The sequence below is a fragment of the Salvelinus alpinus genome, chromosome 3 (genome assembly GCF_045679555.1).
Source record: "Salvelinus alpinus chromosome 3, SLU_Salpinus.1, whole genome shotgun sequence".
Lineage (NCBI taxonomy): Eukaryota > Metazoa > Chordata > Actinopteri > Salmoniformes > Salmonidae > Salvelinus > Salvelinus alpinus.
In genome coordinates, this window is record NC_092088.1 from 57,822,739 (window position 1) to 57,849,998 (window position 27,260).

The window sequence follows — 27,260 nt, forward strand, 5'->3', positions numbered from 1 at the left end:
TCTCGTTTTGATCCAGAAGATCTTAGTCGGGTCAAAACATGTACAAATATTTCCGGTAGCTACCTTATAAAAGTCTCAGAAAAAAGCATATATTATTCTTCCAGAATTGGCAACAATTCAGTAAATTACAAGCTAATATCTTCCCACTATTTTTCATAGCTATTAGGCTAGGATAATGTACATATATCAGCAAAAGTAGCTTCCTAAGAGATCAAGGACTCTTTTTTTTTTTCAGATGAGAAACCAACTCATTGGTTGCAGTGCAATGTCTTCCTTTCGAATTTTCAAGACTTCTTGGTAATGGTATCTTAAAGGATAGGCCACCTTTTCAATTTATGGTGTTCTCGATTCATCCAGACACTCGATATACAAAAAATGTGACCTAAATAAGTAAGTAGCCTCACCCGAGCCAGAACAGCACATAGGCTCCTGCCCTATCTCCTGTTTCTGTAATGTGAGGCAGCTGGAGAGGGCACTAGTTTATTGCAGGGCCTAGATGTATTCTATTCACCATACATGGTAAGCCAAGTAATAGCCTGCAATGTCACTGTTAATTATGTGTTCTCTTCCAAGTAATGTTGTGAACACTTGTTTAACAACCGCTTTATGAAATGTACTTTAAGTATACCTAAAAGTCAGAGAGAGGGTGTCACTGAATTGGAAAGTGGAACAATGAGATCATTTTATCTCAGTTAATCATTATCTCGCTTCACGACAAACCCTGAGCTTGAACTTTACAGATCAGTGAAGGCCGCGTCACCCTCCGGTTTGCATCAAACTCTGTGGAGTGAACATTGATTCTATCCAACCTGCAAGGAAATTGTAATGGAAACACAGATCCTGCTCAAGTTTACAACGGGAGATCTCTTCAGTAAGCCGCTGTCTCACAACCAAGCAGCTACATTCACAGCTAAGACCAGTCACAGTGATGAAGCTCAGTGCTGCTGATGGGGACTTCAGACTTGTTCTCAGCCCTTCCTCGCTCTTCCTCTCCCTGTGACTATATGGCCGCTGACAGGATAAATTATGGCCTGATTATGCAAACACCGCATTCTGTGGTTCCCTGCTGCATGGCCTTGGTGCATTATCGTATAAAAACGCAATTAGAGATTCTCGTAATCACACCGTCCCTCAGGTCATGATTATTACACTCTCCTGGAATAATTAAAGTCCACCCAAGGCACCAGAGGCAGTACAGCACAAGTATGACAATCGTACATCTCCTTTGCAGCAGCAGCTGAGGTAGTGTAACTTTGCTGTAATGGTGGCATTGTTTACTATGAAGTGGGAGGGATGGAAAGAGAGGACAGGAAGGAAAGGGAATCGAATGAACCAGAAACCAAAACGCGCAGAGCGCCACATCAGGGTCTTTATGCAATGACTGGAAAACTTATTGAGATGTGGAAGAGAGCTACACTGAACAAAAATAAAAATGCAACATGCAACAATTTTAAAGATCTTACTGAGTTACAGGTCATAAAAGGAAAATCTGTCAATTGAAATAAATGAATTAGGCCCTAATCTATGGATTTCACATGACTGGGTTTACAAATATACATATGTTGGTCACAGTTTTTTTTTTTTTTTTAAAGGGTGGGGATAGGGCTGTGGCGGTCACAAAATTTTGTCGGCCGGCGATTGTCAAGCAAATAACTGTCAGTCTCACGGTAATTGACCGTCAATTAACATAAACAGATTTAGCATCTCCTGGCTTCCACATATACTGTAACCTACAAGCCATTTAAAAAAGTCTAATAAATCCATGTAATATAGCCTACACCTTCACAATAAATCCATAATTTATTTTAGACAGGTCTAAAGAAGCATGATATGAAGAAAATGTCTATTTCAGAAGAACATAATAGCATACTCTGAGTTGTCCTTATGTTAGGTCCTGATCTGGCTATGCCAAATGGCTGTGGGCTACACTAGTTCATTTAGCAGACAAGATTTGCTTAGAAATCCATTGCATTATTTTATAGTATGAAGAATACAATTGAACAAAGCTGGGAAAAAAAAATACATATTTTCTCAAAACGGTTTGAGGGAGTCCACATGCATCTATTCTTTGTTGAGCGGTTTACAAAGAAATTGGTACTCCTACATGCTTAATTTAGTTATTAATGTAACTTTAGTTGTTCTACAAACGTTGGGCTATATGTTTAGATTTTTAATACATTGTAAGGCTGCATGATGTGACTAATGATGATTTGAAAAAAGTCGCTTGAAAGGCATGAGCTCTGCTTTGTTTTTTTTGCGCAGGCTGTACACACTCCAATAGTCTGTCATTCACAATTTGACCAGCACTTGATAATTACTTGAACTTCACAGCCAAAGGCATGGATTTTTTTAGGGTGCATTATGGCCACAAAGGTGTGGCCATAATGCACCCTAAAAAAATCCATGCCTTTTGAGGCCCGGAGTGATGCGTTGTGCCCTTCTCCCTGAGTGTGCTGCGCAATCCGAAGCTTCTCTCACTCAACCTATTCTATTCTGTGTGAGAAATAAATATTCCAAACAGTCTGGGAAAGTTGTGGGATGCGATAGATCCCAAATTAATACAACCATTAGCATAAAAAAAAACTTTTTATGAAATGTGGCAGAACATTTAGCTTAAAATGTTGATTAACTATGAGGTTATTTCTTCACATAAGAGCAGAAATGCGCACATGGTAGTAGGTTATAAGCACAAATGTTCCATTAGCAGAAAACAACATTATCAAAAGTGACCGCAAATGCAATTATGCATGAAATGCTTTTATTATAAAGGTGCAAATTATAACATAATTTGGTGAAAATTATCTTCCGTGCTGCTTATACATGCCAGTTAGACTCTACAACCCTTGTAAAGCGGATTAATGTGCTTTAATTTTAAGAAGTTATACAAACCTTATTAAAACATATAGGCCTATGGGCTAGACTACATGAGGTGTGCGACTATGAGTTGAACAAGTTGCAAAAAAAAAAAAAAGGCATTGTTTCTTATGCTGGGCATCATTCACAAGTGACATGTAATTCACAAGTGATAGGGTAAAATTGGCACCCATCAGACTATTCTTGATTTAATATTGTCTTTACATATACTAAATAATATATATGTGTGACATTTGTTTTGATTTAGAATGGACCATTATCATGCACCTGAAAAAATACATGTCATCTATGCACTTAAATAGCGAATTGAGGACGATTTTCCCGGGGGTTTATTTTCATGCCAGCAAGGTAGGCTATACTCCTATTGTAAATATAATCAATGTGCTTAATATAGTAGGCCTAGCCTATAGAAACCTGATGGAATCCTCTTTCTATTAGCGGAAATTGGGTAGCCTATAGAAATGTTGCGCAACACGAGCTCTCATGAAGTGTTTGTTTGTTTAGATTTTCTATTACATTTGCATTGATGTCAGAGTGATTAGAGGGACAATAGAGTGCTGAGTACCAGGCAGTTAGCAAGTTTTGTAGACTACTAATGACCATCATCAGCAGCAGAGATTGGAGACGCCTAATTACCGTGACTAAACGGTCATGTGGAATTTGACTGCCTCCATCACTTGTGATGGCCGGTGTGGCGGTAATATGGTCACCGCAACAATCCTAGGTGTGGATCAGAAAACCAGTCAGTATCTGGTGTGACCACCATTTGCCTCATGCAGTGCAACATATCTCCTTCGCATAGAGTTAATCAGGCTGTTGATTGTGGCCTGTGGAATGTTGTCCCACTCATCTTCAATGGTTGTGCGAAGTTGCTGGATATTGGCGGGAACTGGAACACGCTGTCATACACGTCGATCCAGAGCATCCCAAATATGCTCAATGGTGACGTGTGGTGAGTATGCAGGCCATGGAAGAACTATGGCATTTTCAGCTTCCAGGAATTGTGTACAGATCCTTGCGACATGGGGTCGTGCTTGATCATGCTGAAACATGAGGTGATGGCGGCGGATGAATGGCACGACAATGGGCCTCAGGATCTCGTCATGGTATCTCTGTGCATTCAAATTGCCAAAGATAAAAAGCAATTGTGTTCCTTGTCCGTAGCTTATGCCTGCCAATTCCATATCCCCACCTCCACCATGGAGCACTCTGTTCACAAGGCTGACATCAGCAAACCGCTAACCCACACATCTGCCCGGTACAGTTGAAAATGGGATTCATCTGTGAAAAGCACACTTCTCCAGCGTGCCAGTAGCCATCGAAGGTGAGCATTTGCCCACTGAAGTCGGTTACGATGTTGCACTGCGGTCAGGTCAAGACCCTGGTGAGGACGACGAGCACACAGATGAGCTTCCCTGAGAAGTGGCCTTAGTGGCCTTTTGTCCCCAGCACAAGGTGCACCTGTGTAATGAGCATGCTGTTTAATCAGCTTCTTGATATGGCAAACTTGTCATATGGATAGATTATCTTGGCAAAAGAGAAATGCTCACCAACAGGGACGTAAACAAATTTGTGCTTAACATTTTAGAGAAATAATATTTTTCTGCTGGGATCTTTAATTCAGCTCATGAAACCAACACATTACGTTTATATTTTGGTTCAATGTAATTTGCCCCGCTGCCACACTATAATAACGCTAAAGCCCACTACAGAATTGCTCCGGTCTGAGCACCAACCAGACATCCCTCTGCGAAAACAACATCCACTAGCTTCTACAGCGCACACACACACAGTAATTATTCTGATTAAGTAACTTTTTTACAAATTAGAGGCATACAAATACAAAACAAATTTGGTCCAGTGTGGAAATGATAAATGAGTGAAGGAAATGCAGAAATTTATGAAAATGCTGAACATTTTGATTGAACAGTATAAAACTATCAGCAGAGAGAAAGTCCCATTAAAACCACTTAGAATGTATTTGTTGCCACATTAGGGTCAAGCACTACTCATGAAGCATAATTTGAACATAAAACATAAAATAACATAAAAATGAGAAAAATATTGTGATAGGATATTTTGGCCATTTCGCCCAGCCCTACTAGACATTCGAGCACCACACACCAATGACTGTATATATGAATGGACAAAGCCATCGATCACGTGACACCATTCATTACAATGTGAAGACTCAATAGCGCATTGAAGCCATATTAAGTTGGTTAAGATTGCGTTTCATGGAGACATAACAGTTTGACATAAGTTTACTTCAGGAAGTGACGTTGCAGGCTAACTCAGTGCAAGCCTGCAACGACTAAGTCAAGTTGAAGGCCGACCGGGGTACTGCAGGCTGACATTAGCAACTATATTATCCTTATCTTCTTCTTTGTGTGATTTTAAAATAAAATCGGTTCAAGGACATACATTTGGACATACACAGACTGGAATATGTTCCGGGGATTCTTCCGATAGCATTGAGGAGTACGCCACATCAGTCACTGGCTTCATCAACAAGTGCATCGATGACATCATCCCCACAGAGACCGTACGTACATGCACTCAACCAGAAGCCATAGATTACAGGCAACATGCGCACTGAGCTAAAGGGTAGAGTTGCCTGGACGCAAATAATAAATCCCGCTATGACCTCAGACGAACCATCAAACAGGCAAAGTGTAAATAAAGGACTAAGACTGAATCGTACAACACCGACTTCGACGCTCGTCGGATGTGGCAGGGCTTGCAAACGATTACTGACAAAGGGAAGCACAGGCGCGAACTGCCCAGTGACCAGAGCCTACCAGACGAGCTAAATTACCTCTATGCTCGCTTCGAGGCAAACAACACTGAAGCGTGCATAAGAGCATTAGCTGTTCCGGACAACTGTGTGATCACTCTCTCCATAGCCGATGTGAGTAAGACTTTTAAACAGATCAACATTCACAAGGCCGCAGGGCTGGACGGATTACCAGGACGTGTGCTCCGAGCATGCGCTGACAAATGTCTTCACTGACATTTTCAACCTGTCCCTGACTGAGTCTGTAATACCAACATGTTTCAAGCAGACCGCCATAGTCCCTGTGCCCAAGAACACTAAGGTAACCTGCCTAAATGACTACCGACCCGGAGCACTCACGTCTGTAGCCATGACGTGCTTTGAAAGGCTGGTCATGGCTCACATCAACACCAATATCCCAGAAACCCTAGACCCACTCCAATTTGCATATCGCCCCAACAGATTCACAGATTATGCAATCTATATTGCACTCAGCACTGCCCTTTCCCACTTGGACAAAAGGAACACCTACGTGAGAATGCTATTTATTGACTACAGCTCAGCGTTCAACACCACAGTGCCCTCAAAGCTCATCAATAAGCTAAGGACCCTGGGACTAAACACCTCCCTCTGCAACTGGATCATGGACCTCCAGACGGGCCACCCCCAGGTGGTAAGGGTAGGTAACAACACATCTGCCACAGTGATCCTCAACACGGGTGCCCCTCAGTGGTGCGTACTCAGTCCCTTCCTGTAATCCTTGTTCACCCATGACAGCATGGTCAGGCCCTCAGATCAAACTTTATTCGTCACATGCGCCGAATAGTGTAGACTTTACCGTGAAATGCTTACTTACAAGCCATTAACCAACAGTGCAGTTCAAGAAGAAGAAAATATTTACCAAGTAGACTAAAATAAAAAAGTAACAAAATAAGAATAACGAGGCTATATGCAGGAGGCACCGGTACCGAGTCAGTGTGTGGGGGTACAGGCTAGTTGAGTTAATCTGTACATGTAGGTGGGGGCGAAGTGACTATGCATAGGTAACAAACAAACAGCGAGTAGCAGCAGTTACTTAACATCATCATTAAGCTTGCCGACGACACAACAGTGGTAGGCCTGATCACCGACAACGATGAGACAGCCTATAGGAAGGAGGTCAGAAACCTGGCCGTGTGGTGCCAGGATAACAACCTCTCCCTCAACGTGTCAAAGACAAAGGAGTGGATTGTGGAATACAGGAAAAAGAGGACCGAGCACACCCACATTCTCATCAATGGTGCTGTAGTGGAGCAGGTTGAGAGCTTCAAGTTCCTTAGTGTCCACATCACCAACAAACTATCATGGTTACGACAAAGCCTATTCTCTCTCAGGAGACTGAAAAGATTTGGTATGGGTCCTCAGATCGTCAAAAAGTTATACAGCTGCACCATCGAGAGGATCCTGACTGGTTGCAGCACTGCCTGGTATGGCAACAGCCTCCGACCGCAAGGCACTACAGAGGGGAGTGCGTACGGCCCAGTACATCACTGGGGCCAAGCTTCCTGCCATCCAGGACCTCTATACCAGGCGGTGTCAGAGGAAGGCCCTAACAATTGTCAAAGACTCCAGCCACCCTAGTCATAGACTGTTCTCTCTGCTACCGCACGGCAAGTGTACTGGAGCGCCAAGTCTAGGTCCAAAAGGCTTCTTAACAGCTTCTACCCCTTAGCCATAAGATTCCTGAACAGCTAATCAAATGGCTACCCAGACTATGCCCCCCCCCCCCCCCTTTTTACGCTGCTGCTACTCTATGGTTATTATCTATGCGTAGTCACTTTAACTCTCCCTACATGTACATATTACCTCAATTATCGCGACTAACCTGTGCCCCCGCACATTGTACCAGTACCCCCTGTATATAGCCTCGCTACTCTTATTTCATTGCTGCTCTTTAACTATGTTATTTTTTACTTAACACTTATTTTTCTTAAAACTGCATTGTTGGTTAAGGGTTTGTAAAGTAAGCATTTCACGTAAAGGTCTACACCTGTTGTACTCGGCGTATATGGCAAATAACATTTGATTTGAATGAGGGATCCTATTTTCTGCATCATTACATCTGGATGATTTCTTTTTAGGCGCACTGGTCCGCCCAAATTAAAAGCCGAACAGCAAAATATTTAGGAGCATATGCGGCCACAATGGTCGCACTTTAGAGCCCTGAACACACCATCACAATAACACCAGCAGAGATCTAATCTGCGTGGGGGTGGGAGGTCAGAACATAGTAGATTAATTACTATTCCTATGGGTCAGCAGGACTCTGTAATATGGGATCTCTCCCCCTCTGGATATGTGACATCATAAGTGGATCTAGGAAGCTGGAGAATAATCACTATAATGGTGGGAACTGCAAGTGCCCTAGGTGAAGAACTTAAGGGAGAACAGAATTATGTCTGAGCACAGTATCAGAACAATGTCAGTACATAGTGTTCTCACTGATGTACTCTACTATGTAGTATCCAAAGCTGTAGTCCATAGATGTCCTTGTTTACTCAGTGGGCCCTCTAACCTCTAGGCTAACTCTGCCTGGCTGGCTGTGTGGAACACTGTGTCATGTAGATGAGTACTCACCCATACTGTTGGTGGAGCTGCACCACATCAGCAGGCAGCCAGTACAAAGAACATTCAGCATCCCGAACACCAGGATTCTCCATGACTAAAACACAAACAGAACATTAACCAGAGCTTTCTAAACCAATGAATTCATTTAGATCTATAGGATTGCTTGGAGTGGTGTATTAATAGCTAATGCAGGTGGATGATAGGTTAGGTTATGTTATGGCATTGCCTAACCTATCTGTCAGCTAGGCTAATGTAATAATATTGTATTGTTAATTTGCCAATTCAGGGAATACTTTGTTGCAGACAAACCACGTACAAAATGGAAAGCAAAAATGTGAGGACGGTACAAACTCAAGGCTATCCACCACGTCTTTGTCTGTCACTTCGTGTTGGAGTCAGTGGCTGTCCTTGGAGTGCTGTGAAATCTACAATTACTGCAGTGCACCGTGTTATGACAGGGCTAGGGCGTCTTGTGACAGCCGGAGCCAGGGATAGAGATGGGAGCTGAAGTGTGTGTGTGTGGGCCTGTTGCAGCTTCAGGGCCCTGTAGATAGCTGTGCCTGTGTCTGTGTGCAAACAGAGCAACAGCATGCCGCCCAACACATACAACCCCCCCACCCCACACGTTTTCTGGGAAAGCAGGGAACAACGAGATGTCACTGCCACCCTCTGGGTGAAGGAGGTATTGCAAGTAAACATGTTTGCACATCTTTTCCTGAGGGTTGTTCTTTAGACATCACATATCTAGGTTAAATCTTAAATTGGAGTGACACATTCGCAAACACCTTCAGGAACATCAGCCTCCCTGAGTCACAGAATACTGTCGCTGATATATCATCTGTAGATAATATGCCTACGTCATGTACTTCATCATCAGCTTTAATCTAGACGAATATAGGTCTACTCAGCAGCACAGAAGGAGAGAAGAGTTTTACTGCCAGGTCAACAGCAGCATCAGTCTGGAAGATTCCCACTGCCTAGTGCATGGATGGAGCAGATACCCAGTGTCAAGCCACAGTGAGCCTAACCTAAATAATCACACATCATCACACCCTTATGAAGAAAGACACCACTCTCCACTTCCTCCGCAAAAATAACTTTCTTTTCGGAAAACTTAGTCTCCTCTCCATGCATGTGAAGTGAACTCCATTGACTCCGTTTACCCCGATCAGTCTCTCTGGTCCTATAGAATCTAACCCAGTCTTTTCCATACAGCTTCTAGGGAGAGCAGTCTCCACAAATCAAATCAAGTTTTATTTGTCACATACGCCGAATACAACAGGTGTAGGTAAACCTTACAGTGAAATGCTTACTGACAAGCCCTTAACCAACAATGCAGTTTCAAGACAAAAATAGGTGTTATGAAAGTATTAACTAAATAAAACGGAAGTAAACAAATGAAAATAAAAATAAAACAATTTAAGAAAATAGAAAAATAACAAATAATTAAAGAGCAATAATAAAATAACAGTAACGAAGCTATATACGGGGGGGGTACCGGTACAGAGTCAATGTGCAGGGACACAGGTTAGTCGAGGTAATATGTATATGTAGGTAGAGGTAAAGTGACAATGCATAGATAATAAACAGAGAGTAGCAGCAGCGTAAAAACGCAAATAGTCCTGGTAGCCATTTGGTTAGATGTTCAGGAGTCTTATGGCTTGGGGGTAGAAGCTGTTAAGAAGCCTTTTGGACCTAGACTTGGCGCTCCAGTACACTTGCCGTGCGGTAGCAGAGTGAACAGTCTATGACTAGGGTGGCTAGAGTCTTTGACAATTTTTAGGGCCTTCCTCTGACCGCCTGGTATAAAGCTCCTAGATGGCAGGAAGCTTGGCCTCAGTGATGTACTGGGCCGTACGCACTACCCTCTGTAGTGCCTTGCGGTCGGAGGCCGAGCAGTTGCCATACCAGGTGGTGCTGCAACCAGTCAGGATGCTCTCGATGGTGCAGCTATAGAACTTCTTGAGGATCTGAGGACACATGCCAAGTCTTTTCAGTCTCCTGAGAGAGAATAGGCATTGTCGTGCCCTCTTCGCAACTGTCTTGGTGTGTTTGGACCATGACAGTTAGTTGGTGATGTGGACACAAAGGAACTTGAGGCTCTCAACCTGCTCCACTACAGCCCCACCGATGAGAATGGGGGCGTGCTCGGCCCTCCTTTTCCTGTACTCCACAATCATCTACTTTGTCTTTACCACGGTGAGGGAGAGGTCGTTATGCTGGCACCACACTGCCAGGTCACTGACCTCCTCCCTATAGGCTGTCTCATCGTTGATCACTGTTGTGTTGTTGGCAGACTTAATAATGGTGTTGGAGTCGGGCTTGCCATGCAGTTATGGGTGAACAAGGAGTACAGGAGGGGACTGAGTACGCAGGGGGGGCACCTCTGTTGAGGATCAGCGTGGTAGATGTGTTGTTCCCTACCCTTACCACTTGGAGGCAACCCGTCAGGAATTCCATGATCCAGTTGCAGAGGGAGGTGTTTAGTCCCAGGGTCCTTAGCTTAGTGATGAGCTTTGTGGGCACTACGGTGTTGAACGCTGAGCTGTAGTCAACGAATAGCATTCTCACGTAGGTGTTCCTTTTTGTCCAGGTGATAAAGGGCAGTGTGGCGTGCAATAGAGATTGCGTCATCTGTGGATTTGTTGGGGCGCTATACAAATTGGATTGGGTCTAGGGTTTCTGGGATAATGGTGTTGATGTGAGCCATGACCAGCCTTTCAAAGCACTTCATGACTACAGATGTGAGTGATACGGGTCGGTAGTCATTTAGGCAGGTTACCTTAGTGTTCTTGGGCACAGGGACTATGCTGATCTGCTTGAAACATGTTGGTATTACAGACTCGGTCAGGGACAGGTTGAACATGTCAGTGAAACCATGCCTGCCCAGGACCTCCACATCTGGCATCTTTACCTGTGGGATCATCGGAGACCAGACACCAGTACAGCTGATGAAACTGAGGAGCATTTCTATATGTAACAAAGCCCTTTTGTTGGAAAAAACGAATTCTGATTGGCTGGCCCTGGTTCCCCATCAGGTGGGTCTATGCCCTCCCAGGCCCACCCATGTAACTCAGAAAAATCGTTGAGATTGTTGCATGTTGTGTTTATATTTTTGTTCAGCATAGCATTTTTATATTTTTTATAATTAATGATCAGGAAAAAAATGGTGCATGTTGATAACCAGGTAACGTTAGGTAGCTACGTTGGCTATTAGCTCCTATCTTATATCTTTGCACCATGTTTGTAAAGCCAGATAGCATAGTATCTAATATAACTAGCTAGCTAGCTAACACCACAGATGAAAGGTTTAGTTATCATCAACTTTGCTAACATTTCACATAGCTATCTACTTAGCTAGCTAGCTTGCTTATTGCATGCATGTCTGGGCAAGTCGACACAAGCCTTACTATTAGTGAATAAACTAAATTAATATTTGCAACATGTTCTATTTTGGTCAATGTGTCAATTCATCAGTTTCTCAATACTGAGCTAGCCTGCTTCTGATTTTCCCAGCTAGACATTCCTCGGCACTATTCAGTGCTCTTGGCTCAGACAGTGAGTGGCGGCTGGGATAGCAGCAGTTTTTAGAGTCGACACTTGGATTTGCTATGTGAAGGGACTATTGGCAAAGTTTATAGAAAAGGGTGCCGAAAGACTAGAAAATAGCAATATCGGCACGATATATCGGCTTGGCCGATTAGTGGTCGTTCTCTATTGTCCATGCTAAAGAGAGGAGGGTCTCAGCTTGCTGTAGGTATAATTTGTATTTCTCAAATCTCATTATTGAGCTCAAAGCACACGTTTTTACAATTAAGATTTCTGATATGGCTTTGAAATACAAAGCATGCAAAATGCGTATTGGTCATCGCGACTGCACTAGACCTGATTGGATAGTAGGCCTACTACCAATGCAAAGTTTATTTTAAGGACATTACATTTACTGTTAGATTCATACATTGCTACTAGCAGCAGGTGTTATTTTTAGAGTTAGCGATCTAGCTAATGTATTTTGAGTTTCCACTTCCTCAGGAGGTTAATTGAATTAGGCCAATATGTAATATTAGCGCACATAAAGATGAAGGCAAATTCATCTCTATTCTGCAGACCTATTTTAACAGAAAATTATAGCATGAATAGTCTAATTGTCGACCTAAAATTCATGACAATCACTGGATTAGGATGAATATTAAAATATGTTGAATCATGCATTCCTGCCTGGACCTGTTAGATGTAACAACGATTTTAATGAATACCATCTCAGTAGTCTATTATCACACTTCTTAATAAAGCATTGTGAATGACTTAATGATTGATTACTCATTTTTCTATTGTGTGACGCTGCAAAATAATTTTTTGTGGTGCAACCAAATAATGGGCTGGTGCCACCAACTAAAAACGTTTGAACGATTAACATGAGGTGTTAGGGTGCTTGCCTATGAGATGAGATGTCTAAACAGCTTACCAGAATAATGCAATAATAAAGTAAGCGTCATTTTACAGGGATGGGGAATTCCAAAACAAAGAGCACTGTGGGACAGTTGTCTCTGTGGCATGTTAATGTACACGCATGCACACACCCCTTACTAATTCCTTACCCGTCTGTCTGAAGTCACCAAGCGGAATTCTTGAGAGAGTTTCCCAAAGAAGGATCTGTGCGTCTTCCGGAATGGGTGTATAGTGCCCTGTGGGTACCACACAAACACACAGTCACATGGAAGGATGTGAGATTAAGGACTCAGAGAGAAGCACCACCATCTAGTGTTTATTCTTCGTATTTAGCTACAGTAGGCTGCCTGTAAAACTAAATTCTGCTTTAGACCAGGGGTGTCAAACATATAGCATTTTGGGGGGGGGGACATACTCAATATACTTTATGACTGAAACCAAATCAAAAATTAGTTGTGTGGAAATGTTCTTGACCGTGTACAGCTCGCTAATAAATCACCTAAATGAAAGCTATAAAGTCAGGGAGCATCGGAAATGCCAAAAACAATGGATGGAGCAATTTTTTCTCTCACATTTTTTCAGTAAGACCCTCCGGACCTCGTTAAAGATCAAATGTGGCAAAATGAGTTCAACATCCCTGCTTTAGACCCTACCAACTGGTGTCTTGAATAAGGAAAACTTACCATCAAATACATGTCAGTTTCTTGCTTTTTTCTGTGGATTGGGATATCTGCAAAGAAAGTATTTGGTTATGAAAAACAGAGAACAACAGATGACTGATATGGACAGTACACAAAGTGAAGTTTAATCTAACTTTATTTTCAAGATACCAGGACGACGCATGTCTGATTAAGCATGTTTTCCAAAATGTCACCAATAATCTGGTTGGTCTGGTTTAAACTGGCTATACATTAGACAATTTTTAACTGCGATTTTGCCATCATTTTTATTTATTTATTTCACCTTTACTTAACCAGGTAGGCAAGTTGAGAACAAGCTCTCATTTACAACTGCGACCTGGCCAAGATAAAGCAAAGCAGTGCAACACAAACAACAACCCAGAGTTACACATGGAATAAACAAACATACAGTCAAAAATACAATAGAAAAGGTCTATATACAGTGTGTGCAAATGAGGTAGGATAACGGAGGTAAGGCAATAAATAGGCCATAGTGGTGAAATAATTACAATATAGCAATTAAACACTGGAGTGATAGATGTGCAGAAGATGAGCGTACAAGTAGAGATACTGGGGTGCAAAGGAGCTAAATAAATAAAATAGATAACAGTATGGGGATGAGGTAGTTGGATAGGCTAATTACAGATGGGCTATGTACAGGTGCAGTGATCTATGAGCTGCTCTGACAGCTGGTGCTTAAAGTTAGTGAGGGAGATATGAGTCTCCAGCTTCAGTGATTTTTGCCGTTTGTTCCAGTCATTGGCAGCAGAGAACTGGAAAGAAAGGCGGCCAAAGGGGGAATTGGCTTTGGGGGTGACCAGTGAAATATACCTGCTGGAGCGTGTGCTACGGGTGGGTGTTGCTATGGTGACCAGTGAGCTGCGATAAGGCGGGGCTTTACCTAGCAAAGACTTATAGATGACCTGGAGCCAGTGGGTTTGGCGACAAATATGAAGCGAGGGACAGCCAACGAGAGCATACAAGTCGCAATGGTGGGTAGTATATGGGGTATTGGTGACAAAACGGATGGCACTGTGATAGACTGCCTCCAATTTGCTGAGTAGAGTGTTGGAGGCTATTTTGTAAATGACATCGCCGAAGTCAAGGATCGGTAGGATAGTCAGTTTACGAGGGTATGTTTGGCAGCATGAGTGAAGGATGCTTTGTTGTGAAATAGGAAGCTGATTCTACATTTAATTTTGGATTGGAGATGCTTAACTTCACTAGGGTAGGGGGCAGCATTCAGAATATTTAGATCGAAAGCGTGCCCAAATTAAACTTCCTGCTACTCAGCCATAAAAGCTAGAATATGCATATAATTAGTAGATTTGGATAGAAAACACTGAAGTTTCTAAAACTGTTTGAATGATGTCTGTGAGTTTAACAGAACTCATATGGCAGTCAAAAACCTGAGAAAAAATCCAACCAGAAAGTGGGAAATCTGAGGTTTGTAGTTTTTTAAGTCATTGCCTATCAAATATACAGTGTCTATGGGGTCATATTGCACTTCCTAATGCTTCCACTAGATGTCAACAGTCTTTAGAACCTTGTTTGATGCTTCTACTGTGAAGGAGGGGGGGAATGGGAGCTGAATGAGTCAGAGGTCTGCCAGAGTGGCATGAGCTGACCACGCGCATCCACGTGAGTGTTAGCTTGCATTCCATTGCATTTCTACAGACAAAGGAATTCTCCGGTTGGAACATTATTGAAGATTGATGATAAAAACATCCTAAAGATTGCTTCTATACTTCGTTTGATATGTTTCTACGAACTGTAATATGACTTTGTCTGAACTTTCGCCTGGACTTGCACGTGCCTCGTGAGTTTTGATTGTGTACTAAACGCGCAAACAAAAAGGAGGTATTTGGACATAAATGATGGACTTTATCGAACAAATCAAACATTTGTGGAACTGGGATTCATGGGAGTGCATTCTGATGAAGATCATCAAAGGTAAGTGAATATTTATAATGCTATTTCTGGCTTCTGTTGACTCCACAACATGGCGGATATCTGTTTTTGTGTCTGAGCGCTGTACTCAGATTATTGCATGGTGTGCTTTTTCCGTAAAGTTTTTTTGAAATCTGACAGCGGTTGCATTAAGGAGAAGAGGATCTAAAATTCCATGCATAACAGTTGTATCTTTTATCAATGTTCATTATGAATATTTCTGTAAATTGATGTGGCTCTCTGCAAAATCACCGGATGTTTTGGAACTACTGAACATAACACGCCAATGTAAACTGAGATTTTTGGATATAAATATGAACTTTACCGAACAAAACATACATGTAAAGCCCTGTAAAGACATGAGTGTCATCTGATGAAGATCATCAAAGGTTAGTGAATAATTTTATCTCTATTTCTGCTTTTTGTGACTAATCTCTTTGGCTGGAAAAATGGCTGTGTTTTTCTGTGACTTGGCTCTGACCTAACATAATCGTTTGGTGTGCTTTCGTCGTAAAGCCTTTTTGAAATCGGACACTGTGGTTGGATTTACAACAAGTGTATCTTTAAAATGGTGTAAAATACTTGTATGTTTGAGGAATTTTAATTATGGGATTTCTGTTGTTTTGAATTTGGCGCCCTGCAGTTTCACTGGCTGTTGAAGAGGTGCTAGCGTCCCACATTCCCTAGTGAGGTTAATGTGAGTCTGGAAGTAGAGGTTAGTCTAACCAGACACCTAGGTATTTGTAGTTGTCCACATATTCTAAGTCAGAACCGTCGTGATAGTAGTGATGCTGGGCGGGCGGGCAGGTGTGGGCAGCGATCGGTTGAAGAGCATGCATTTAGTTTTACTTGCATTTAAGAGCAGTTGGATGCCACGGAAGGAGTGTTGTATGGCATTGAAGCTTGTCTGGAGGTTAGTTAACACAGTGCCCAAAGAAGGGCCAGAAGTATACAGAATGGTGTCGTCTGCATAGAGGTGGATCAGAGAGTCACCAGCAGCAAGAGCGACATCATTGATGTATACAGAGAAAAGAGTCGGCCCGAGAATTGAACCAGGTGGCACCCCATAGAGACTGCCAGAGGTCCGGACAACAGGACCTCCGATTTGACACACTGAACTCTGTCTAAGAAGTAGTTGGTGAACCAGGCGAGGCAGTCATTTGAGAAACCAAGGCTGTTGAGTCTGCCGATAAGGATGTGGTGATTGACAGAGTCGAAAGCCTTGGCCAGGTCAATGAATACAGCTGCACAGTAATGTCTCTTATCGATGGCAGTTATGATATCGTTTAGGACCTTGAGCGTGGCTGAGGTGCACCCATGACCAGCTCAGAAACCAGATTGCATAGCGGAGAAGGTACGGTGGGATTTGAAATGGTCGGTGATCTGTTTGTTAACTTGGCTTTCGAAGACCTTAGAAAGGCAGGGTAGGATAGATATAGGTCTGTAGCAGTTTGGGTCTAGAGTGTCTCGCCCTTTGAAGAGGGGGATGACCACGGCAGCTTTCCAATCTTTGGGGATCTCAGACGATACGAAAGAAAGGTTGAACAGGCTAGTAATAGGGGTTGCAACAATTTTGGCTGATCATTTTAAAAAGAGAGTCCAGATTGTCTAGCCCGGCTGATTTGTAGGGGTCCAGATTTTGCAGCCCTTTCAGAACATCAACTATCTTAATTTGGGTGAAGGAGAAATGGGGGAGGTATGGGGTAGCTGCTGTGGGGGGTGCAGGGCTGTTGACCGGGGTAGGGGTAGCCAGGTGGAAAGCATGGCCAGCCGTAGAAAAATGCTTATTGAAATTCTCAATTATCGCGGATTTAAAATCGGTGGTGACAGTGTTTCCTAGCCTCAGTGCAGTGGGCAGCTGGGAGGAGGTGCTCTTATTCTCCATGGACTTTACAGTGTCCCAGAACTTTTTGGTGTTTGTGCTACAGGATGAAAATTTCTGTTTGAAAAAGCTAGCCTTTGCTTTCCTAACTGACTGTGTATATTGGTTCCTAACTTCCCTGAAAAGTTGCATATCGTGGGGGCTATTCAATGCTAATGCAGTACGCCACAGGATGTTTTTTTGCTGGTCAAGGGCAGTCAGGTCTGGAGTGAACCAGGGGCTATATTTGTTCCTGGCTCTACATTTTTTGAATGGGGTATGCTTATTTAAGATGAGTGAGGAAAGCACTTTTAAAGAATAACCAGGCATCCTCTACTAACAGAATGAGGTCAATGTCCTTCCAGGATACCCGGGCCAGGTCGATTAGAAAGGCCTGCTCGCTGAAGTGTTTTAGGAGCATTTGACAGTGATGAGGGGTGGTCGTTTGACTGCAGACCCGTTACGGACGCAGGCAATGAGGCAGTGATCGCTGAGATCCTGGTTGAAGACAGCAGAGGTGTATTTGGAGGGCAGGTTGGTTAGGATGATATCTATGAGGGTGCCCGTGTTTACGGATTTGGGGTTGTACCTGGTAGGTTCATTGATAATTTGTGTGAGATTGAGGGCATCAAGCTTAGATTGTAGGATGGCCGGGGTGTTAAGCATGTCCCAGTTTAGGTCATCTAACAGCACGAGCTCTGAAGAAAGATGGGGGGCAATCAATTCACATACGGTGTCCAGGGCACAGCTGGGGGCAGAAGGTGGTCTATAGCAAGCGGCAACGGTGAGAGACTTGTTTCTGGAAAGGCGCTCAAATTGTTTGGGCACAGACCTGGATAGTAAGACAGAACTCTGCAGGCTATCTCTGCAGTAGATTGCAACTCCGCCCCCTTTGGCAGTTCTATCTTGTTGGAAAATGTTATAGTTAGGGATGGAAATTTCAGGGGTTTTGGTGGTCTTCCTAAGCCAGGATTCAGACACAGCTAGGACATCCGGGTTGGCAGAGTGTGCTTAGGTAGTGAGTAAAAGAAAACTAAGGGAGGAGGCGTCTAATGTTAACATGCATGAAACCAAGGCCTTTACAGTTAAAGAAGTCAATAAATGAGAGCGCCTGGGGAATGGGAGTGGAGCTAGGCACTGCAGGGCCTGGATTAACCTCTACATCACCAGAGGAACAGAGGAGGAGTAGGATAAGGGTACGGCTAAAGGCTATAAGAACTGGTCTTCTAGTACGTTCAGAACAGAGAGTAAAAGGAGCAGGTTTCTGGGCACGATATAATAGATTCAAGGCATAATGTACAGACAAAGGTATGGTAGGATGTGAATACAGTGGAGGTAAACCTATGCACTGAGTGACGATGAGAGAGATATTGTCTCTCTAAACATAATTTAAATCAGGTGAGGTCACCGCATGTGTGGGAGTTGGAATTAAAGGGTTAACTAAGGTGTATTTAGCAAGGCTAGAGGCTCTACAGTGAAATAAGGCAATAATCACTAACCAAAACAGCAATGGACAAGGCATATTGACATTAGGGAGAGGCATGCGTAGCCGAGTAATCATAGGGGTCCAGTGAGTGGCTCGGGCCGGAGACACGGTGATTCAGGCAGCTAGCGGGCCAGGGATAGCAAGCTAGCAGAAGGGCCTTAGAAGGACGTTGCGATGGAAGAAAGTCTGTTATAGCCCCCTCGTGCTGTTATGTCTGCAGACCAGTCGTCGCGTATCAGCAGGGCTTTGTGTGGTAAAAGGGGTCCAGGTCAATTGGCAGAATAGGTATAGTGGCCAAAGAATTTGTCCGATGGGCCTCTTAAGCTAACAGTCCAATATGCTCTAGACAGCTAGCGGGCCACGGCTAGTAGGCTAGCAGATGGGCATTCAGGGGACGTCGCGACGGAGGAGCCAGTTTTGGATCCACAACAAATTCCGGGGACTGCAGGTACATCCTAACATCGTAGGCTACAACCAAGACGTCGTAGGTCGCATAATGTGAGCGAGTGAAAGACGTGCAATTATGGGACTTGCGTTCTGCCGATCCGTATCTTAGGTCCCGATTATTTCTCTGGTTTGCCAGAAATTTCCGGTCGTATCTTGTGCAGCAAGGGGGTGCTACGATGCGACAATGGAAGATGAAGCTGCAGTAGATAGCTGCAGTATTACGGGCTCCTGACCAAATCTTCTATTTTGTATGTTTTTTAAAGCTGATTGTCATTTTTAAATCATATTTCCGCCATAATTTCATATGACCAGCTTCTGGACATCACAACAGCGATCACTAACGTCAATTTGGATGAAGATTTCTACTTCAATGAGTCAGCATCTCTGGACGTGCTCCTTCTGGACCAGGGCCTAATCCCCGGTACTTGAAAGAGGAAGACATAGCACAAGAGAGGCAAACGAGCGGGCTGCCTGACGAGACTACATCAGCAACTAAATAAACCGCTTCTACCTTCCTTTCTATTGGCGAACATACAATCACTAGAGAACTGGACAAGTTCTGTTCGAGATTATCCTATCAACGGGACCTAAAGACTTGTATTATCCTATGTTTCTCAGAGTCATGGTTGAACAAGAACAATACACATCTAGATGGTTTTTCTATACATCGTCTAGACCGAACGGCAGCTTCGGGTAAGGTTAAGGGGGAGGTGTGTGTCTGCTGGGGCGTGATCTCTAAATTTAAGGAAGTCTTGGGGTTTTGCTCACCTGAGATAGTATTGTCTGCAGCTTATCATGAGGGATTCTATTTACCAAGCAAGTGTATCTATATTTTTTTGTAACTGTCTATTTACCACCACAAACCAGGACAACAACCTCTCCCTCAACATCAGCAAAACAAAGGAACTGATGATCGTGGACTACAGGAAACGATGGGCCGAGCACGCCCCCAACCACAGGGCAGTAGTTAAGCGGGTCGAGAGCTTCAAGTTCCTCTGTGTTCACATCACTAAGGAATTATAATGGTCCACACACACCAACACAGTCGTGAAGAAGGCACGAAAACACCTTTGCCCACTCAGGATGCTGAAAAAATGTGGGCCCTTAGATCCTCAAAAAGTTATACAGCTGCACCATTGAGAGCATATTGACTGGCTCCATCACCGCTGAGTATATGGCAACTGCTTGGCATCCGACCACAAGGTGCTACAGAGGGTAGTGCATATGGCCCAGTACGTCACTGGGGCCAAGCTCCCTGCCATCAATGAACTATACCAGGCAGTGTCAGAGGAAGGCCCAAAAAATTGTCAAAGACTCTAACCACCCAAGTCATTGACTGTTCTCTATGCTTTCGCATGGAAAATGGTACAGATGCACCAAGTCTGGAACCAACAGGATCCTGAACAGCTTCTACCACCATGCCATAAAACTGATAAAAAGTTACTTAAATAGTTACCAGTAATATTTGCATTGACCCTTTTTCACTACCTCTTGTGTCTCATCATATATGCTGCAGCTACTGTTTTTTTTTTTTATCCATCCTGCTGCCTAGTCACTTTATCCCTACCTACAGTTACATATCTAATCTCAATTACCCCTTACACTTGCACACAGACTTGGTTACTAGTACCCAGTGTAGGCCTATATAGCCAAGTTATCATTACTGATAGTGTATTTATTCCTTGTGTTATTATATAATTTTGATTGACAGATCACAATGTGAGAACACCGGTCACAGACTTCAGGATGAAAAGATTATGCAGATAATTTGCATAAGTGCTCCCCTGATGTAAAGATTTGTGTGTCTAATGCATGCCTAGCTTTAGCCATAACCTTCGTGTCGTAACGTTAACGTGCAAAATGGATGCAGATGGAAAAGGTTTAAAAACTGTGCAGGCACCTGTGGAGGCACCTAGCTAGCTACAGTTGAAGTCGGAAGTTTACATACACCTTGTCCAAATACATTTAAACTCAGTTTCTCACAATTCCTGACATTTAATCCTAGTAAAAATTCCCTGTCTTAGGTCAGGTAGGATCAACACTTTATTTTAAGAATGTGAAATGTCAGAAAAATAGTAGAGAATGATTTATTTCAGCTTTTATTTATTTCATCACATTCCCAGTGGAGTAGAAGTTTACATACACTCAATTAGTATTTGGTAGCATTGCCTTTAAATTATTTAACTTGGGTCAAACGTTTCAGGTAGCCTTCCACAAGCTTCCCACAATAAGTTGGGTGAATTTTGGCCCATTCCTCCTGACAGAGCTGGTGTAACCGAGTCAGGTTTGTTGGCCTCCTTGCTCGCACACGCTTTTACAGTTCTGCCCACAAATGTTCTATGGGATTGAGGTCAGGGCTTGTGATGGCCACTCCAATACCTTGACTTTGTTGTCCTTAAGCCATTTTGCCACAACGTTGGAAATACGCTGGGGTCATTGTCCATTTGGAAGACCCATTTGCGACCAAGATTTAACTTCCTGACTGATGTATTGAGATGTTGCTTCAATATATCCACATAATTTCCTCCCTGATGATGCCATCTATTTTGAGAAGTGCACCAGTCCCTCCTTCAGCAAAGGACCCCCACAACATGATGCTGCCATTTCGTGCTTCACGGTTGAGACGGTGTTCTTCTCTAGGAGACAGAATACGTCTCCTTCCTGAGCTGTATGACGGCTGCATGGTCCCATGGTGTTTATACTTGCGTACTATTGTTTGTACAGATGAACGTGGTACCTTCAGGCGTTTGGAAATTGCTCCCAAGGATGAACCAGACTTGTGGAGGTCTACATTTTTGTTTTCTGAGGTCTTGGCTGATTTCTTTTGATTTTCCCATGATGTCAAGCAAAGAGGCACTGAGTTTGAAGGTAGGCCTTGAAATACATCCACATGTACACCTCCAATTGACTCAAATGATGTCAATTAGCCTATCAGAAGCTTCTAAAGCCATGACATCATTTTCTGGAATTTTCCAAACTGTTTAAAGGCACAGTCAACTTAATGTATGTAAACTTCTGACCCACTGAAATTGTGATATAGTGAACTATAAGTGAAATAATCTGTCTACAAACAATTGTTGGAAAAATTACTTGTGTCAGGCACAAAGTAGATGTCCTAACCGACTTGCCAAAACTATACTTTGTTAACAAGAAATGTGTGGAGTGGTTGCCAAAACTAGTTTTAATGACTCGTATGTAAAGCGTATGTAACTTCCGACTTCAACTGTATATCTGCTTCGGTCAGAGGCGGAAGAGGAAGCGAGACATCCCACCCCCTCATTTTTTCTGGTTCAAATCAGTCAAATTAGTCAATGAACTAAGCAGACCAGAGATACTGTATATAATGACGAGATGGTATTGTCTCCTGTCTCCTGTCTCCGCCCTAACAATGGGAGTTGTTGTCCCAACGGCGGGAATAAGCACAATCGCTGTATTCCTACGTGCGCAGATTTTGACAGGAGTGGACCCTCTCTGACCAGACGCAGATTCTAATGAAATTGTGCCTATGTGAGAGCAAACCGGTTAAGCAGACCAGAACTTACTTTCTTTTTTTTATGGTAAACAGCCTGAGTGGGACATCTTAATTTATCCACCATCTTTGCTTTGGTTTCCAGGCCTAGCTAAACTTTTTACATTTGAGATATATATATATATATATATTTTATTTTAGTACTTATTAACAACAAATCAATACAAAAAGTACACGGGGGGAACACAAGTATATATAAAGAATATACAAAGGACAACGTTACATACCTTTCGTTAGATGATAGAGCATTGCTAATGTTAGTTAGCTTTGTCCCGGAATTCAGGTAAACTCTAAAGCAAGTATTGTCTTGGCAATGAATAACAATACACTAGCTAAAGTGAAGATTTAGCTAGTTCGCTACTAGCGACACACACAGTTGTGGAAAGAGGCTTCACAGCTGTATATGGGGCTAGCTAAACGTGGCTAGGCAGCTAGCTAGGTACCCCAAATAAATTGCATTGCACTGGCTAGCTAGCAAAACTAGCTAGCTACCGGTAACGTTAGCAGCTACCTGAGTCGTTGATGTTGACAACGTCCACCGCCACCATGTCAGGTTTATCAAGGGGACCAACTTTCCTCTCGGTCACCCCGGACGGCACCACGTCCGGCTTGGAACCGAATTTTCTGGGGTAAAAGTCCCCAACATTGTGATACGATAGGTCTGATGGAGACGTGGACATGCCACCGTCCATCGCCATTTTTTACTCTTCAGCCACAAAATGAATCGCCTGCGCAAATGCACAGATCTGTAAATAATATAATCGTGATGTAACGTTAGCTCTTCGCTATGCCAAAATAAGATGGTTTACAATGCTTAGAAGTCAGTGATTTCAGCGCGTAATACAACGGAAGTCGAGAAAATATACTTTTTGTGGCAAAAAAAAACGCAAATTTAATTAAATCACAGATCTCTGAATGATAAATTGAAAGCCCACTTTCTGTTTGAAAGAAAAGTGTAGTTATGTTGGTGGTTGATAAGAAAAATATACATACACATTTCCAACATAGTTGCGATCAATGTTGGAAATGTAGCTATTTTTTACCAGTCTGTATTTTTTTGTTGAGAAAATCGTGATTAAAGTTGCCGTTTGAAAATTGTTAGGCCTTTTTATGATCCATGAACTGTACACGACACAGACAATTACCTAGCAAAATGTCGTTGAAAAGACTACTATGCCCGACGTCCAATCTACAGTCGGTGTTGGTTGAAAGTTGAAAAGACAGTATCTTTCATGTCATTGAAAAGACGACTACAAAGATGTCCGTCTACATTCGGTTTTCGTTGAAAAGACGTTTCAGGTTACTTCAACGAATTGAAAACATAATTCCAACGTACTTGCGTACACATGTAAACAGTATTTAAAAAATGGTCTTTGGCTGGCAGGCGATGTATATCAGACCGTATCCCACGGGTATGACAAAACATTTATTTTCACTGCTCTAATTATGTTGGTAACCAGTTTATAATAGCAATAAGGCACCTCTGGGTATTGCGTCGTGCATAAGAACAGGCCTTGGTATATTGGCCATATGCCCAGTGGCGTTTTTAGCATGTAAATCTTGGTGGGGCAAACTCTCAAACATTTTTTTAGATGCATGCCAGCAAAGACACTAAACAACACTAAACAATACATTAATTGCACTATAATGGCGACAAGCAGTGCCCACAAACTGTTCTTGTTCTGAGAAATTATGGCTATTCCATGCGAGAAATTGCCAAGAAACTGAAGATCTCGTGCAACGCTGTGTACTACTCCCTTCACAGAACAGCGCAAACTGTCTCTAACCAGAATAGAAAGAGGAGTGGGAGGCCCCGGTGCACAACTGAGCAAGAGAACATGTACATTAGAGTGTCTAGTTTGAAAAACAGACGCCTCACAAGTCCTCAACTGGCAGCTTTATAAAATAGTACCCGCAAAACATCAGTCTCAACATCAACAGTGAAGAGGCGACTCCGGTATGCTGGCCTTCTAGGCAGAGTTGCAAAGAAAAAGCCATATTTCAGACTGGCTAATAAAAAAAAATAATTAAGATGGGCAAAAGAACAAAAAGAACACAGACAATGGACAGAGGAACTCTGCCTAGAAGGCCAGCATCCCGGAGTCGTCTCTTCACTGGCAATCCGCCTGCTCCTTCTGACAGCGGATGGCGCGCTGGAGCCTCACATGAGCATTGTTCTACACCTCTTCTGTGCGCCTGAACCACTCGTTCACCACAGGCGCTTCGGTCTGGCTTGGAGTCCATGAGGCCAGGACTGTCTGGTAGCCCAGAACACACTGGAAGGGAGTCAGCCCGGTGGAAGAAGGGCGCAATGAATTCTGGGCATATTCCGTCCAAGGAAGGAATTGGGCCCACTCCCTGGCAGTGACTCCTCAGGAACATCCCCAACTCCTGGTTCATCCTCTCCATCTGCCCGTTAGACTGAGGCCAGTAATCGGAAGTGAGGCTGACCATGACCCCCAGCTTCTCCATGAAGGCTTTCCATACCAGTCACGTGAATTGGGGGTCAGGGTCGGAGACGATATCCTAGTTGGTAAATTCACTCTGGCTATCTACTCCGATTTCAGACCACGGGTAAGATAGTCTAGCTAGCTACATTTTCAGATATTACACGTTTCTAATTTTGACATTAAGTATTTTCAAGCTAGCTAGCTAACATTAGCTGACTGGCTCGTTAGCTAACATTATGTGTATTATCTTATTATTCGTATCTCAGAGCCATTTGCTTTGCTTGTTATAGACTAATGTTAGCTAGATAACATTGGACCTGGATGGTTAGCTACCTGCAGAATCATGCAGGGTAGTAACGTCATGAGTTGTGATTATGGTTCATTGTTTAGCTAGCTAGCTAGCTACGTGTCTTAACAAAAAACTCCCCAAACACCTCTGGGAGGAATTGGAACGGCGACTGATGTTGGAACAATGGCAACAATAGAAGAAACAAGATATACAGAAGGCAAACTTTTACTTCATAATTATCAGCTAGATATGTGAATCATAATAATCTAGCTAGCCAACTAGTTAAACAGACAAAAATGACCTAAAACAAATTTTATACAAGGTAGATGTACATTTTTTGTGGGTAGCTAGCTAACAATTATTTGTGGCTATTAATGAGATGTGAATAAGCAACATTTCATTCCGAAGTCTGAGTGCATTTTCTCTTGCTTCAGCTCAAATTTCTTTGCATACTTTCCGTTGAAGCTTGCATCGATGCATGCTTAAAAATATGTACAAACGGAGTACGCATTCGAGAACTGCCTTCCATACTCCGTTTTGCATACTTTTTATTTGGACTCGTAGTCCGACCCTCCGTGCTCCAATTGGTGTGCACGGAGCACGGTAGTATGAATTTTGAGAAACAACCTTAGTTTAAGTTTAGTATCACTTTTCAACCAATCCAGTGGATTTTTGTTGAAAATGAAAAACTATGAAATCCCCAATAAGTCAAAGGATTTAACTACTGAAAACTGAAACAAACAAAGACAAAACAGATCAATCCCACTTTTCAAACAAAGCCAAATAGATCAATCCCACTTTTCAAGCCTGCTGTAGGTGTGGTAAACACTACCCCCGGCTCTACCAGGGGCATGCTTGAGGTGATATCCCACAGCTCTGCATATGTCAGAGATTGATTTCTAATTGCTCACTTTAATCCATTGTACAGGATGCAAACAAGTGACTGCTGTTTTGAGGTCAAGCTGATGTCTTCCTCAGAGTGACCTGACCATTGCACATTGATCCTATTTGTAGCCTAGTGGCCCATTGAGACACAACAATGTAAAATATTTTATAATGATAATGTTTCAAGGTAAATGTCAAATTATAGCACAAAAAATAAGCGAAATAGTGTGTCTCGTTAATCAATAGTTAATGTCAAAATATACAGGTGATATTTGGGTGTCTGTGAATCCGGAGACACAGACACCCCAAAAAACAAGGCAACAACATTATAGAAACAAGGACAGTGAAAATCATAATTCAGCCCCTTTGGATCCACAGTGTCTAAGGAGTACTTCCAGAATGCCTCTTTGTTTTAGGCTATCAATTGGAGCTATGTGCAATGGTCAGGTCACTGACGAAGACGCCAGCTTGACGTTGAAACCTCAGTCACCTGTTCGCATCCTGTACAATCGATTAAAGTGAGCAATAAGAAATTAATCTCAACCTTTTTTTGTTGAGTGCTCCAACTCCTTTTTACTTTGAATTAGTCCTTTTGGAAGTTTTTCTTGGTAAGCCATTCTCAAAATAAAGAGATCGTTGATAAGCTTAAATGTCCATCTCCCACCCATGGAGAGACCTACAGTGCCATGAAAAAGTATTTTCCCCCTTTCTGATTTTCTCTCATATTTGTAATACTGAATGTTATCAGATCTTCAACCAAAACCTAATATTACATAAAGGGAACCTGAGTTAACAAATAACAAACAAAAATGGATACTTATTTTATTTATTGAACAAAGTTATAACACCCAATTACCCTTACACTCAATAACTGGTTGTGCCACCTTTAGCTGCAATGACTGAAGCCAATGCTTCCTGTAGTTGTTGATCAGTCTCTCACATTGCTGTGGAGGAATTTTGGCCCACACTTGCATTGC

At 42.7% G+C, this 27,260-nt stretch overlaps 1 protein-coding gene across 5 annotated transcripts in view; it reads right to left on the reverse strand.

Moving 5' to 3' along the window:
- Window positions 1-23,868, reverse strand: part of LOC139571002 (zinc transporter 6-like) — an 85,745-nt gene extending 61,877 nt beyond the window's left edge. Inside the window, exons 1-5 of one of the 5 annotated variants that reach the window (XM_071393438.1) lie at window positions 23,805-23,868; window positions 13,390-13,436; window positions 12,856-12,942; window positions 11,040-11,171; window positions 8,267-8,351 (exon numbers count right to left, since the gene is read on the reverse strand). In XM_071393438.1, the coding sequence (XP_071249539.1) occupies window positions 8,267-8,351; window positions 11,040-11,171; window positions 12,856-12,942; window positions 13,390-13,401 (316 nt within the window). In that variant the 5' untranslated portion in view covers window positions 13,402-13,436; window positions 23,805-23,868. Of the gene's footprint in view, window positions 1-8,266; window positions 8,352-11,039; window positions 11,172-12,855; window positions 12,943-13,389; window positions 13,437-22,886; window positions 23,074-23,170; window positions 23,734-23,804 lie in introns of those variants that run through there. The other 4 variants (XM_071393434.1, XM_071393436.1, XM_071393435.1 and 1 more) reach the window with 4 other exon arrangements.
- Between the last annotated feature and the right edge of the window lie 3,392 nt (window positions 23,869-27,260).